The sequence below is a fragment of the Miscanthus floridulus genome, chromosome 2 (assembly GCF_019320115.1).
Source record: "Miscanthus floridulus cultivar M001 chromosome 2, ASM1932011v1, whole genome shotgun sequence".
Taxonomy (NCBI): Eukaryota; Viridiplantae; Streptophyta; class Magnoliopsida; order Poales; family Poaceae; genus Miscanthus; species Miscanthus floridulus.
In genome coordinates, this window is record NC_089581.1 from 56,313,471 (window position 1) to 56,328,747 (window position 15,277).

General features: G+C 40.1%; 1 protein-coding gene and 1 long non-coding RNA gene across 2 annotated transcripts; both read left to right on the top strand.

Annotated features, from left to right (window-relative positions):
• Window positions 1–8,063: 8,063 nt before the first annotated feature.
• Window positions 8,064–9,912, top strand: LOC136536577 (uncharacterized). Its single transcript, XM_066528823.1, has 5 exons — window positions 8,064–8,281; window positions 8,757–9,169; window positions 9,270–9,350; window positions 9,428–9,553; window positions 9,647–9,912. Exons 1-5 carry the CDS (start codon window positions 8,064–8,066, stop codon window positions 9,910–9,912), a joined length of 1,104 nt encoding a protein of 367 aa, XP_066384920.1.
• Window positions 9,913–11,761: 1,849 nt separating this feature from the next.
• On the top strand, window positions 11,762–14,261 carry LOC136538870 (uncharacterized). The gene is made up of 3 exons (XR_010779475.1): window positions 11,762–11,938; window positions 12,015–12,200; window positions 14,053–14,261. It is a non-coding gene; the product is annotated as an uncharacterized lncRNA (long non-coding RNA).
• The last annotated feature ends 1,016 nt before the right edge of the window (window positions 14,262–15,277 follow it).

The window sequence follows — 15,277 nt, forward strand, 5'->3', positions numbered from 1 at the left end:
AGGCTGGCAGCACGGTGATAGTTCTGCTGACGTTCTTACAGCGCGGTGGCAGCGTGAACACAGCTGCATGGATCTAGGAGCTCTCGCACCGGACAGCTTGCCGGCCGCCGGGCAGCTTCTTATTTTTCATTTACGTTACAGTGCAGAAACCAAACAAAGCCAGGGATTTGTTATATTGTTACCGTTAGCACTACTTTCTGATTCCATTGACATTTGCATTACAATTCCTAAATCAAATTGCCCGAAAAGGGACGCACCCTTTTAGCAGCCTGGACCGTTAAGGGAACATTGTTCCGATTGGCAGAACGGGAACATGGTGGGACGCTGTCTAAAAGGATCAAGGATTTCACCTAGAGAGGGGTGAATAGGCGTTTCTAAAAATCTACGACTTAAAATGTGGAAGCCGCTAGTATACTTGGAAATTCCAAATCAGAGATTAAAACCTAAACACAGAGTATCACAACTATCACAAAGGTAAAGAGGCCACCACCCTGCAACACAAATTAACTAATCATAGAATTGCAAAGTTGCAGCAGGACCCTGCAATACCGGAGGCTCCGGTATGCAACGGAGGGTCTGGTATTCACGTGTCAGCGAAGTTCCTCAGGGAACTTCCTTCTCCTTGGCTCCAACTTTGATCCAAAGGTGTAGGAGGTTCCCAGTAGGTGAAATGTAAGTATTCCCTGCACACCAAAGATCACAACCTGAGTAGATCGAGAGGAAAACAAGTATATCAATTCAAAATGCAAGGAGACAAAATATTTGTTTTACCTAAGTTTGGACTTCCTCGAGTCCTACTCTCCGTTGAGGAGGCAATGAGTGACCACTTTAGGATCCACTCTAGCCGTAGTCTCTTTCAACCGCTTCCCTCAATCCACTAGCTTGATCCCTTTCCTTGCGGAGGCAAGATCGAGCCTTCACAAACTTGCCGAGACACACCACAACCTTGGTTGCTCTCCGACAACTCCTAGCCGTCTAGGAGCCAAGATCCAAGAGTAAAAAATGTGAATCACAAGATCGATGAATGCCACAAGTGCTCAAGAGATGAATCTTACTCCCGAGGTTGAAATCCACGAAGAACTCACTCCAATCTCACTTACAAAGATGGGGATTTGAGCAAGAGTGAGAGAGTGTGTGGGAGTTTTTTTTTTAGAGAGAGCAAGAGCTTGTTCACAATGTTCTTTGGAGAAAAGAATGAGCGAGAGAGAGAGGGGAAGGAAGGGGGCGTGCGGCTCCCTTAACCACTCAGCTGCGGCGTGTGACCATTGGGCTAGATCTGTGCCGAACAAGAATTTCTTGGTCAGAAAAGAAAATTGCTGGTTGAGGTCAAATGAGCCAGGGAGGCACCCCCACATCAGAATTTCTCGTTGAGAGAGACAAATTGCTAGTTGAGTGTTAAATGACCGTTGGCTCAGGGAGGCGCCCCCACACCAGAATTTCTCGGTTGAGCGAGATAAATTGTTGGTTGAGGGTTCTCTGTAGAATTGATCAAAGGAAATATTCGTGGGGGTGTCTAGGAAATATATAATTGATCAATTGAGCACTTAGAGACAATCAACTATCATCATGTCGTATCCCTCTTAATAGTACGACATACCTACAAACTCAAGTTTAAATAAAGTCAGATTTAAACCGCTTGGTAACACCTTTGTCAAATCCATGCCATAGCTTTCACTACTAACTTCTGACCCTTATACCACGCTTTTTTGTCGCAACGGCATGGTTTCGTTGCAACAAGCGTTGTTATCACAACGATTTTCACTTTTGGTTGCGATAGATTGGTTTTTTGCCATGAAGATTGTTTTGTGGCCATAAGTGTGGAGATCGTTGCAAAAAGTAAGTGTTATCGCAACAAATTATTGAACGGTTGCAATGAGTGATTAATGTTGCCACGATTTGATTTGCGTTGCGGGCAAGTTTATTTTCGTTGCAATACTAAGGTGATATTGCAACTCTTTATTTTATGGTTGCAATAGCCCATCTATATCGCCACGAATATGTTCCGTTGTATATAATAGTCGCTTGCGTTGCAAAAAATTGGTACATATATCAACGAAAAAAATAGTTCGTTGCAATCACTAAGGTTGCAACGATTATGGTTTCGTTGTATGTAGCAGTTTCGTTCATTGCAAAAAGGTTATAATATAGCAACGAAAAATTACATTGTTGCAATACCTAAGCCTTTCCACTTTAATGCTTGCATTATTGCTCAGTTTTTTCTCTACATATTACTGTTAAGTTTGGTACTTGACTAAATCAAATTACTCACTGTTGTTGATAATCCAGACAAATTTTTGCAAGATTCTTATTCAGATGCATTGGCTAATCCACACATTTTTTTAATTTGTCTGGTTCAGTGCAAAAACATTCCATTCTTAGCCAATGGTACTCTATTTATGCTGAGGTCTAGCTGTTTCGTTTTTGGCTTGGTCTAGCAGTGTTGATTAGTTATTGTGACTTAATGTGTAATACTCCAATATGAGTTTCGGTTCATCACATTTATTTTAAGGAGATAATCATTTGTTTCCATTAACTACTGTTCTGAGCATGGATGGAGAAAACAGCAAAACACGCTGGGTAGCTGTTGTCACAATGGACAGTGCTAAGCTTCTGAATATTGCTCTAGTATATACTAGTATATAAAACAGCAAAACAACTCTTTACTTGATGGTTGCGAAAGCACGTCTATGTTGCACCAAATATGATTCGTTGTATGTAATAGTCTCTTGTGTTGCAAAAAGATTGTACATATAGCAACTAAAGACTAAATCGTTGCAATACCTAAGGTTCTTGAGCACAATGGTTAAGTAAAAAAATTAAATAAAAAATCACCACCAGGATTCAAACCTGGGACTTTAGAGTCCTAAAGACTTGTGCTTACCACTACACCATATATGTGTTTGTGTCATTGGTAGTCACAGGAACATATACAAAATACAAAATAACGTAGAACCCATTATGTATTGAAATAGGATCAGATCTGGTATAGTGGTATACGTATATGTGCACGATCGACTTTCCTATAGGCATCGTGGCTTTCTCTTTCCAAGGCGTCGTCGCAACTGGCTCTGTCCCCAGGCGTCGTCGTGCATGGCCTCTCCCTGCAGCCGCTTGTGTCCCTGTCGCCGGTGCCGCTGGATCGCCGTGTCCTCACCGCTCTACGCGACCTTGTCGACAGCTAGACACTTAGCCGAAAGCCACGTCTACACGAGTACGTCGACGCGAGTGATGAGTCATCGAGTTCACACATCAATCAGGTGCTCTAGTTCAATCTATGTTTGACAAATTGCTCCCAAGTTCCTTTGTTAATCTTGATCTATCATCTATGGCAATTATATATTTAATCAATATTCAATTATCTTTACCTCCAATTTTTATTCTTCAGAGTGCATACATGTAGTTGGGCATTGTGTTATGAGAGTTGAGACTATTTATTAGGGGATAATCATTATATCAAGTTCTCAACTAGGTAATTTATTGAATTTTGATTTTAATGTTGAATCTAGTACAACATATTTTTTCATGTTCCTTTTTTAAGATAATATTTGTAATTTGTTTGATAAAAATTCCCTTTCGATGCATTAAAGTTTATTTTTTATATTATATAGTAATATAGTAAAGGGCTCATTTTTTTAAGCTTCGCTCCAGGTCATCAGATTGACAGGACCGGGCCTGTATGCATTCATTATTGCAAGATCTTTCATCATTGCCTTTTCCCTATCTCTGATATAGTTTATAATGTCGTGATCCCTTCAATTAACGTGCTGCAGGAAAGCCTTGTGGCATTTGGAAGATATAATTAATGGCACATGATGATGATTGGAGTTGGATGTTGTTGTCTCGGTCAACCGATGAGTGGCAAGCAGGACTCGAGAAATTTATTGATACTATTTTTGAAGGCACCTATGCATCAAAAACTGCACCGTGTCCATGTTCAAGGTGTCGTGGAGTTGTGTACAAAACAAAATCTGAGGTTCAAATGGACTTGCTAACTAAAGGGTTTGATGAGAACTTTGTCAAAGAGAAAGGTAACGCTGGCATATTTTTGAATGATGATAGGGATCTGAATGTAGGCCCACCAGATGATGCATCATCCGCCAACAATCTGTTGTCTGCATTAATTAGGGGTGCGACCAGTGGCAATACCAATGAAGAGCCTTGTGAGAGTGCAAAGAAATTCTTTGATTTGTTGAAAGATGCGCAACAAGAGTTGTGGCCAGGCTCACAGCTTACCAAGGTATCATTCTTGGTCAAGCTCTTTTAGCTTAAGTGCATGGGTGAATGGAGTAAGGAGAACGCAGAGCAAACACTTAGCCTATGGAGAGATACGCTCCCCCTAGGACATTGTATCCCAGACACTATCAAGAAAGCACAGAAGATTATCTGCGACCTTGGCCTCACATACATTAAGATCGATGCTTGTGTGAATGACTGTGTGTTATTTCATGGGCCGTTGGCTGATATGGACACGTGTCCAACATGTGGTGAGAGTAGGTGGAAGAAAGACGACACAAATTCTGATGAGATTGGCGAGTCTAGCGAAAGTGGTGGAGCAAAGAAGCGCACTCCTTGCAAAGTTCTAAGGTATTTTCCACTTACTCCTCGATTGCAAAGATTATATATGTCAAAGGAAACATCATCATTGATGCGGTGGCACAAGGAAGAATTGGTTAGTGATGGGAAAATGCGGCATCCAGCGGACTCATTGGCGTGGAAGCACGTGAATGACAGGTATAAGTGGTTTGATTCTGATCCACGTAATGTTAGACTGGGACTTGCATCTGATGGCTTCAATCCATTTGGGATGTTGAATGTTAATTACACTTGTTGGCTCGTGATACTGATTCCTTATAACCTGCCTCCTTGGCTATGTTTGAAACAACCTTATTGGATGATGTCGATGTTGATACCTGGGCCTAAATCTCCTGGAGTGAACATTGATGTATATTTGCAACCTCTGATCGATGAGCTACATGATCTATGGGTTAATGGAGTTTTAACATGGGATGAGAAGGAGAAGAAGAATTTTACTCTACATGCAATTCTGCTGTGGATAATTAATGATTTCCCCGCATATGCGATGTTATCTGGTTGGAGCACAAAAGGTAAGTTTGCTTGTCCTTATTGTCACAAGCATACTGATTACTTGTGGTTAAAACATGGCTCAAAGCATTGCTACTTGGGACATTGCCGATTTCTGCCCATGAACCATAAGTGGCGAAGGAACAAGACGAGCTTCAATAACAAGGCTGAAACTAGGGAAGCTCCAGTGCTGCTCAGTGGTGACCAGGTGCTGCAGGACTATGAAAGTTTCCAGCAAGTAACTTTTGGAAAGGATACAAGGAAAAGGAAGCAACGTGACGAAGAAAATAGGTGGCACAACTGGAGGAAGAAGAGTATTTTCTTTTAGCTTCCTTACTAGAAATCATTGCTAGTACGACATAATTTGGATGTCATGCATATAGAGAAGAACATATGTGAGAGCTTACTGGGGACTTTGTTGGAGTTACAAGGTAAATGCAAGGACAGTGAGAAGGCTCGACTTGATATGCAACATTTGGGTATAAGGCCAGATCAACATCCAGTGCTCGAAAAGGGTAAGTACACCTTGCCACCAGCGCTGTACTCTCTAGGTAAGGATGACAAGGAAATTATGTGCAAATTTTTACATGGCATCAAGTTCCCTGATGGTTATGCCGCAAATATTCGGAGATGTGTGGACGTCAATGGTTGCAAGCTTTCTGGACTTAAAACTCATGACCTACACGTAATCTTGCAAAAACTTTTGCCTTTAGTGGTGCGCAACATATTGCCTGAAGATGTGGTGACCCCATTGATGGAGCTAAGTAGGTTCTTTAACTCACTGTGTTCAAAGGAGTTGGAGTTTTCAGAAATTGAAAAACTAAGCACTTCGATTAGGGAGACCCTTTGTCGGCTGGAGATGATTTTTCCACCGGCTTTTTTGATATTATGATGCACTTACCAGTTCATCTTGCTGACGAAGCTAGACTTGGAGGCCCGGTTTGTTATAGATGGATGTATCCAGTTGAGAGGTACCTTCGTACTCTTAAAGGCTATGTGAAGAACAAAGCGCGCCCTGAAGGTTCAATTGCAGAGGGGTATATATCTGAGGAGTGCCTCACATTTTGCTCTCATTTTTTTTGAAAATATTAGTACCAAGCTTAATCATCCAGAGCGTCATGAAAGCGCCGCTGCTAGTGAACCACCATCTAGGCTAATTATATTTGGGAGCCTTGACTACAGTAGGAAAGGAAGTACTCTCGAGAAAGTTTCTGATATTGAAATGCATAGGATGAGGCATTACATATTAACCAACTGTGACGAGGTCACTCCATGGATAAAGTAAGCTATATTTTAAATTGTTTTTTATGGTGGTCATGAATGTTTAAAATATATATGTAACTAATGAACGTATTTTCAATTGTTGTGGATAGTGAGCATATGGATGAGCTGAAGAAAATTAGCTCAAGGCATGTTGATAAAAGACACAAGGAGGAGTTTGTATCATGGTTTGAGCGTAAAGTGAGTCATCCCTAATATATTTATCCATATTTTATTTCTATAGTTTCCACATGCTTCTTGTAAATTTATTAGTCCGTAATAATAGCTAGCCACTTTGTCGGTTTATTAGTCCCTAATATATTTTTAAAATGATTAAATGCAGATCAGCACATTGCGTGCACAAGGGGAAATAGATGACATGATTTATTATCTATCTCACGGTCCAGACCCTCGGGCCCGTGTGTTCAATAGGTGTTTCACAAATGGCTTTCTTTTTCGGGTCTCTTCCATACAGAACTGCTTAACTACTCAAAATAGTGGTGTATTCGTGAAGGGCGATGCAAATACAGGAAACATGGGCTGGTATGGTGTGCTGAAGAAAATCATTTGCCTTGATTTTCATGGTGACAAGGAAGTCATGTTGTTCCACTGTGTATGGTTTGATGTCCCTGCAGCTAGTAGTAGCAGATCGAGAGGGTACAATAAGGATAAATATGGGGTCATCGATATTGATATCACACGGTTTAGGTATTCAGATGAACCTTACATCCTGAGCACACAAGCCGAGCAAGTCTTTTATGCGAGAAACATAAAGAAACTAGATTGGTGCACTGTCCTTAGAGTGCAGCCTAGAAATCTCTTTGCCATGCCTAAAGCAGAAGGCATTGACAATATGGGCGAGCTCGATCTGGACTCAGTTGTTGTAGGAATGGAAGATATGAATGTTCAACAACAAAATGAAGATGTCACAGCTTGGAATAGGTTTGGCCTTGATGGGGCTACTGTTGATGCTTCTGTTATTGAGCATGCTATTGCAATAGCCATGCCTGAACCTGAGCACGATGACCTATTTGATGAAGACGAAGACCCAGATGACACTTACATTAATGACGGAGTCATCCCTCCATTTAGTACTCTGGGAGAAGATTCTGATGATGATTTTTTTGTCTAAATTTTTCTCAAGCAATAGAGGCATTGGGCTCCTGTTTGTTCTTGCTGCTCGCTGTTTGTGTGTTCTTGCTGCTCGCTGTTTGTGTGTTTATCATTTTGCAACACCACTGGATGTGTAACAGTTGCAAATGGTTTCAGGTTTGCTGCTGCAGCGGCTTTACCTGAAGGTGTTACAGAGTTCATTTCATTCATAATGTGCAAGAGTTGCTTTGAAGCATGAGTTGTGCTTTGAAGCAATGTGACCAAGGGAACTACTGCAGAATTGTACTTGTTGAGAGTAACAAGACGAAGATACACTAGAGAAAGGATCTCTGAAATTACATAAGGATGGAGACAATGGAAGACTCGACAGTATCACATTCAACTGCAGAAAATGCAACTTCTCCCGTCTCCCGTCTCCAGACCGCGCGTATCCCTTTTTCACATTTATCGATCTCTTTTTCACATTTATCGATCTCTTTTTCACAGGGCGTGCTGAGCGGCGGCTCTGAGATCGTGATCCATCTCCCGTCTCCAGTCTCTAGACTGCGCGTATCCCTCCCCCTCCCCCAATTAGATCGCGATCCGTCTCCTAGGACTGCGTGAGGGCCATGACGCCGCCGCCTACGCCACCTCGGTCCAGGACGCCCTCGACATCGCCTCCGTTGAGGACGCCACTGGCAACGCCTTTAGGCAGGACGGCGCTTCGTTCGCAGGGCATCAGCGCCAGCACAGACTCCACCGCCTTGGGTACCCATCGCCATCGATATACTGAGGCCACCCTCGAAGTAGAAGATGATCTTGGGTTCTCTTCTCCATATGTCCCCAGGTACAATGATTACTTAATCTAGGTTTTTTTATTCATATTTAATCTCGCATCACAGCAAATTCTACAAATTGTGAGGGGTTTAGGGTTTTCAAGCATTTGCTGCTTGCATATTTTGGTCATGATAAAAAAAAGATGTTTAAGAAAAGGCAATTACTTGCTCGGTATTTGTTTTGCTTGTCTGAAATTACAGAAAGTAAACCCGTCTGTTTTGATTCAGGAATACAAAGTCTGAGATCGTTTTCTATGCTTAAATATCAATGTTTAACTACACAAAAATGTATGGATGTAGTTAACCTTTTTCTGCATCAGCCATTGAATTTCTCATGTTGCATGTGCCTGCTCTATAATGGGATTACAGAAACCATCTAAAATAGAATCCTGAATTCAATGATATTTAGTTCAATTACTTATATATATGTAATACTTTACCTTTTTTATTCTTGTTTATTTATCAACCATTGTCCTATTTATGCAGTGGCACGGGCGAAATGTGGACTCTTTATGTTCATTGCAAGAATGGACTTCCAGATCAGGATTATGTAATGTTCAAATTGGAAAGGCCTCATATAAAATTGTCAACCTTGACATCTCTTAAGGACCAGCTTGGGTATAATGCCCGGGACTTCTTGTACTACAAGAAGCGTTGTGGAAGAGATGTTGCAAGTCTTCAGCCCCTCGATTTTGTCAGACATGCAGAGATTATGCTACAAGACAATGAGAGTGAGAAGGAAATCAGATTAGTACTCTCAAAGGAACAAGAGATAGCACAACAAGTCAGCATAACACCCCTCAAGCGACCAAGGCAGCAGCTGGAAGAAGATGAGCATCCGTTTCCTTTTGATGCATACAAGGACTGGCTAAAGAAGCTACGACCGGAACAATCCAAAAGTATATCATCTATGTTTTTGCATATGTTTTCGTATTAAGCAAAATCTTAGCACCTTTATATAAACTACACCTCATCTTACATTTTTTTGGTGACTAACAGATTTGAAGGATGACACTAGGCAACAAGCAGTCAACACGTACAAGGATTTTTTAAGGATCAAAAGGGACATTCCAGAAATTAGTAATTTATTTTCCTTCTTCAACCAATGTTGTTTAGTACTAATTTTTTTAAAACCGAACCTTTAACCTTGTGTGCAGTGGCATTTGTCGAGCAACGTGACACCGATGCAATCGTAGACGAAGACGACGAAAGCAATGGAAGCAATGCGACACCACCCTCAAATAGGCCAAGCCATGCAAGGAAGGCAAGAGACGAGGGAAACGGTTTGTGATAATGCATGTACTTTTAATATTGGGTTCACATATCTTAATTGAGAACTACTACAGCTCAAGATTGTTATTGTCTTTTTTTGCAAGGACATGGCTCCAATGAACGTAAGAAAAGAGGTCGTGGCACTGTTAAAGGATTAACAGTAGGCAACAAGAGAGTTAAGGAACGCATTCACACACTCCCAATCGAATTTTCAGAAAGCCGTGGAGGACCCATTGGACCGAATACTCGTGCATTTGTCGATGAGGTCGTTTTATTTACAAGGCAATGGGCCCCACTAATTGGAGTAAACAGTTGGAAGGATATAAAGGAAGAAGTCAAACTAGAAATTGCGGAAGAGATACTGGTATGATGTGTACTATTTTTTGTTAAGGAACATTGCTGTTGCTCTTTTACTGTCAAAAAAAGTGAGTACATTACTAAGCAAATTTGCGAATAGAGAACATGTAGCTAAAAATCAGTTAGAAAATGTCATACGCCCTCAGCCCTCAGTTAGAGAAGAGGTTCTGGAAAATCTTTGGATTCACATGCCTCTCCTCTGGTTAATTTAGATGCCAAATCAGCTTAATACTCCAGAAACAGTAACATGCATGTCTTAAAAACATCTATTTTTTAGTATGGACTAGACATTAAAATTGGATTCCAGAAAGATCAATGTTAGAACCCACTCCGTTGTGGAATCAGCTTAATACTCCATTTGACAATATTTGTCCACACCGCCTAATATTTGTCCACACTCTTGATTAGGTCCAGTGAACATAGTTCTCAATATACAAAAATATAGTTGACACAGTTCTCAATACACAAAAATATGCATGTTGGAGACTAAATGCTACAGATTTTGCCTTAAATGCATAACACAGTTCTCAACGCAGTTCTTAATTTTGATTTGAAAGAATCATGACCCAATATTGTGTGCAATGAACTGTAAAGTACGCCTTGCCTTGTGTACTCAATCGTAGCACACATTCTTTCTAGTAAACCAGATGGATCAAGAATTACTCTCAGTGCCAGTGTACTCAATCGTACGATGTAACACTAATGAACAACCTAATACGTACTTGAACTCCCAAATCAACAAGCTACAAAACACAAGTTTTCATTGCTTTTTAATTGTAAACAGCTTAGGTGGAACTTCAGCAACATTAATGATGTGGATAAAAGAAAAGAGAAAATATGGAAAATTGCCAAGGAGCGGTACAGAGGATGGCGATCTTACAAGGCTTATAATAGTTATGGTGAGAGGATACGAAATAAACCTGAAGAAATACACCTTTTTGAGTGGCACTACTTGCAGTTGTATTTTGGATCTAATAAATTTAAGGTCAGTGCTAGTAAAATCTACTTTGTCAAACAAAATTGATGGACCAAAGTTGCATTGTTACATACCACTTGTTCTCATTCTGCAGAAACTTAGCAGCCAGAACTCCTCCAACCGTCAGCAGCAAAGAACCAAGCATGTGATGGGTTCAAAGAACTTCTCACAATGTAGCTTTGAGCTGGTAATCATTAGATACACTAATCTAGTCCATCCCTTCTATGATGCAATACTTGTGTGCTGAATTTTTTGGCATCCTAGAGAGACCAAGAAACTGGTGAAGAGCCAAGTGATCTTCTTCTTTGGAGGACCACTCACACAAAACAAGGCGCATGGTCAAATCATGTATCAGCTTCAGTATATGTAAGTAAATGTTTCGTCAACCTTTTTTATAGCTGCTGGTAGTGTCAAGCAACTCTTTACTGGTTCTGTTATTTAATTTAGGAAAATGCAACCATGAAAATTGGTGAGATTGGATTAGAACCTGATAGACCAGCACTTACAACTGTTGAGGAGAACATGATTTTCCAGTCATGCTACAAAGAAACGACACAAATCAAATCATCCAAATTACATGGGCATGGATATTTGGCTACGTATCGAACTCGCAGAGAACTTATGAAAGAGAACCTTGAAGTACATGCACGTGCTCAAGCTGTAGCTAGGGAGAAGAGCATTGCTTTAGAAGCGGAGGTTGACAAGCTCAAATAACAGATTGCCCAAGAAGCTGCAGAAAGGGAAAGGGAGAAAGAAGAAAATAGGAGGAGGATGCAAGAGGAGCTGGAAAATGCTAAGATAAACTTAAGAGAAGAAATGAAGCAAGAATTTCTTAATATGCTAGCGTAGCACAAAGAAGGAGCTGTGATTATGGTATTAGAATAATTTTTTATCCTTTGTACTCTTGATAATCTTATGATTGTGATGCCTAATCTTTCACCCCCAATATTTGTATGTATAGAGTACCCTGCAAAACAATGCCAGTACACAAGTTGCACCAATCATAGAAGAGGAAGATGAGACCAGTGGACATGAAAATGAAAATGAAGATGGGTTACAGGAGGTAATGACATTATTTCACTATGTTCCATGTACCTTGAACTGTAGCTAAAATAGATCAAACAACTTGATGTTTGTAGACTCAGCCTGGAAGCGTTGTCACCTTACAAAAAGGTGCACCAGCACCTACTCGCTCCACTAGAAGTACTGCACCTCCCAGCAGAGCTCTTTTCAACGAAAACCCTGCAAATGTGACTACATCGAAGACATATATCACTTCACAGCAGCTGATGAATAGGACAAGAAATAATCCCAAAAGGAGGAAGGTAACAACCAGCTAATTGGAATCTAAATTCTTGCATGATTTAATGAAATTTCATCAAATGCATGCTTTTCAATCCCAGCATAAACTCAGAGTCATTGTTCAATCATATTTAATGAAACCTTCATTGCCATTCTTGTGTTCAGTAACTTGAAGTTCTGTATTGTTCAATGCATGCTTTTCAATCCCAACATAAACTCAAAGTCATTGTTCAATCATAAGCATCTTCTTTCTGTTTCTGTTTTCTGATAACTGAATTGCACAGTAATATATTGGAACATACTTTTCATCATCTGATATCACTGATAAGGATAATGTGGCATGGCAATTAAATGGAGAGGATAAAAAGGTATTTTAAATAGTTGAAGAATAGTACGGATGAACTATAATCCTTTCATCTGTAGGAAATGATACAAGAGAAGTTTGATTAAAAGGAAGTTATCAAGGAAGGTTGTGTCCATGGTAAAATTTGACAGTTCCTAGTACCAAGCCTGATGAACTAGTTCTCAACATCTCAACTACTCAACTATAGAAAGCTTCCAATTAATCAAATTATGAAATCGAATCAGTAAGTGAGAAAACCATTTACACATTTCAGTATGATAAGGTAGGCTAATCTATAATATTTTTAACATCTTGCTTCTGTTGAAGAATAAATAAGCATACCGAAAAACAGTGAAGTTTTGTCAAAGTTTTCTTTTGATTACATACATTTTCCCTTCCAGCGGCATGGGAGGGGACAACGAGTCAATGACAATGGTGACATGCCGAGGCGACATGAGATGGAGACAAGGGGATGGAGTGGGTGGAATAGGGAAGCAGAATGGGGACGCAAGGAAGGAGAGGGAGGAGTCAGAAGTAGAGGAAAGGAGGAAGGTAAGCAGGAAACATGCAAGATTAGAACAGAGAGAGGAGGTGATATTCTGAGATCTCCAATGGTGGCTCAGAGAGATGGCAGAGGCATCAGGTAGGAGGAGAAAAGATGACGCACATCGAATGGGAGTGCAAAGTGGATGAAATCTTTCTAAAGCTAGGGCAATCAAATATCTGTCCATCTAAACTTGATCTGGTCCTGGTGGCACTCTCCTTAGCATCCCTTTCCCTCTGCTTTATGTTTAAGATATCCAGGACATATTTCTGTGCTGCTTGCCTAAAGTGGAAGGTTGAGGATTACTCTTCCTAATTGGATAACAGAGGGTTTTATCTGTAATACATCTGTCACACTAAATGCTAAGAATTACTTCATTAGTATGTATACAGAACTTTTGATAACAACCAGCTAATTGGAATACAGAACTTTTGATAATACAAAAGTTGTAGAGGGTTTAGAGATGTTTGTCGTTGTGAAAGGTCATGATTTTAGACCTAGAGAATTAGAGTTATGAATTTTGAAAGTAGCCGGTTAGGTTTTGACCTTGGTCTGGACAACAGTAGGTGTTTGTGTTTTTTGACCATGATAACTGCAGAATCTTATTTAACAAATAACTAGAAAGATGTAGAGAATTTCATGGGCTTTCCGTATTGTTAAAGAATATAATTTTTTCGTTGTCTACAACTCAAGTTATGATTTTTCTAATCAACTAAACTGCTGCTGCCTTAAAAATTCAGAGAAGGCAGCTGCTACTGTAACATGACTTCCATCTTTTTCATGGAAAAAGGAATTGCAGCAACTAGACCGACAACATTTGCTCATTTGCAGAATTGCAGTAGAACTTCAACTATGCAAAAGCTTGGTTGATGGCTTTTGTACATGAAATTAGAAATTAGAACCATTTTATATCTTCATCTCTTTACATTTGTGCAAAAATTAGTAAACTTAATATTGTTCTAATATCCCAATCATATTCTTTTGGCAGTAGGTGGACAAGGTTTCAGTGGGAGGCTCATAATCAAGCGAGGACATAGCCGAGGAGATGACATGTTGGGCTGCTAGGAATTTCTCAAGTGCTGCATAGACGTTAGGAAGTTTGTAAAAAGTTGTCAAATAATGAGTTAATTGTACACTCGTTTATGATTTTAGCTACTATTTCATGGGTTTGGCAACATATTGAATGATTAATTATAATTAATATATGTGGGTGCAATTGCTTTTGATATGGTTTATTGATTTGAAATGATGATTTATTAAACCAAAATTAAATGTTACTAGCGTTGCAATAAAAGCTATACCTACGAGCCGTGATGCGTGGCAATATGCTGTATGGCAACAGACTTATTTACATTGCAAATAATACTATTGCCACGACATGACTATTGTTGCAATAACAATTAATCTTCCGCAACGAATAAAATTGCGTGGCAAATTCTACTGTTGCAACGGCACCGAGGTCATGGCAATAATGAACGGTATATCGCAACGAATAAAATTGCGTGGCAAATGATACTGTTGCAACGGCAACGCGGCCGTGGCAATAATGAACAGTATCTCGCAACGGATAAATTTGCATGGCAAATGATACTATTGCCACGCCAAGACAAGCGTGGCAATAATGTATACTCTCTCGCAACGATTACATTTGCATGGCAAATGATTTACTTGCCACGGCACAACGGTCGTGGCAACAACACCTTAAGCAACAAAATTATAGCGTGGCAACAAAAATCTATTGCCACGCTATCGCTCGTTGTATTTACCACCTCTCGCTACGAAGACAAACGTGGCAAGTGCTCGTATTGCCACGCCAACGAATGTTGCGATAACGTCCTATTGCAATGCTTGGCAACGTTGCAAGAAAAGCTAACTCTTGCAACGTCAAACTAGCAATGGTTGCAAGTTCTTATTGCAACGTGACTTTTTGCAACCATTGCCAACGAACGCGATTTCGTGGTATGAACTACCTTTTGCAACAAAATTGGGCCTATTGCAACGTTTTCTCGTCGTTGCGCAAGGGTTAGAAGTTTGTAGTGTTTTCAATCTTCATCAATAGAGAATGCCAACATGTCCATTTTGATTGTTTGCTTGATCATAACCATCTTGAGCATGTGACTTGATCCAATTCAACCAATATGAATAAATCCAAATGCATCAAGTCACTTTCATCAAATGATCCAACAATAGTTGGTCCTCCTCACAATATAAAT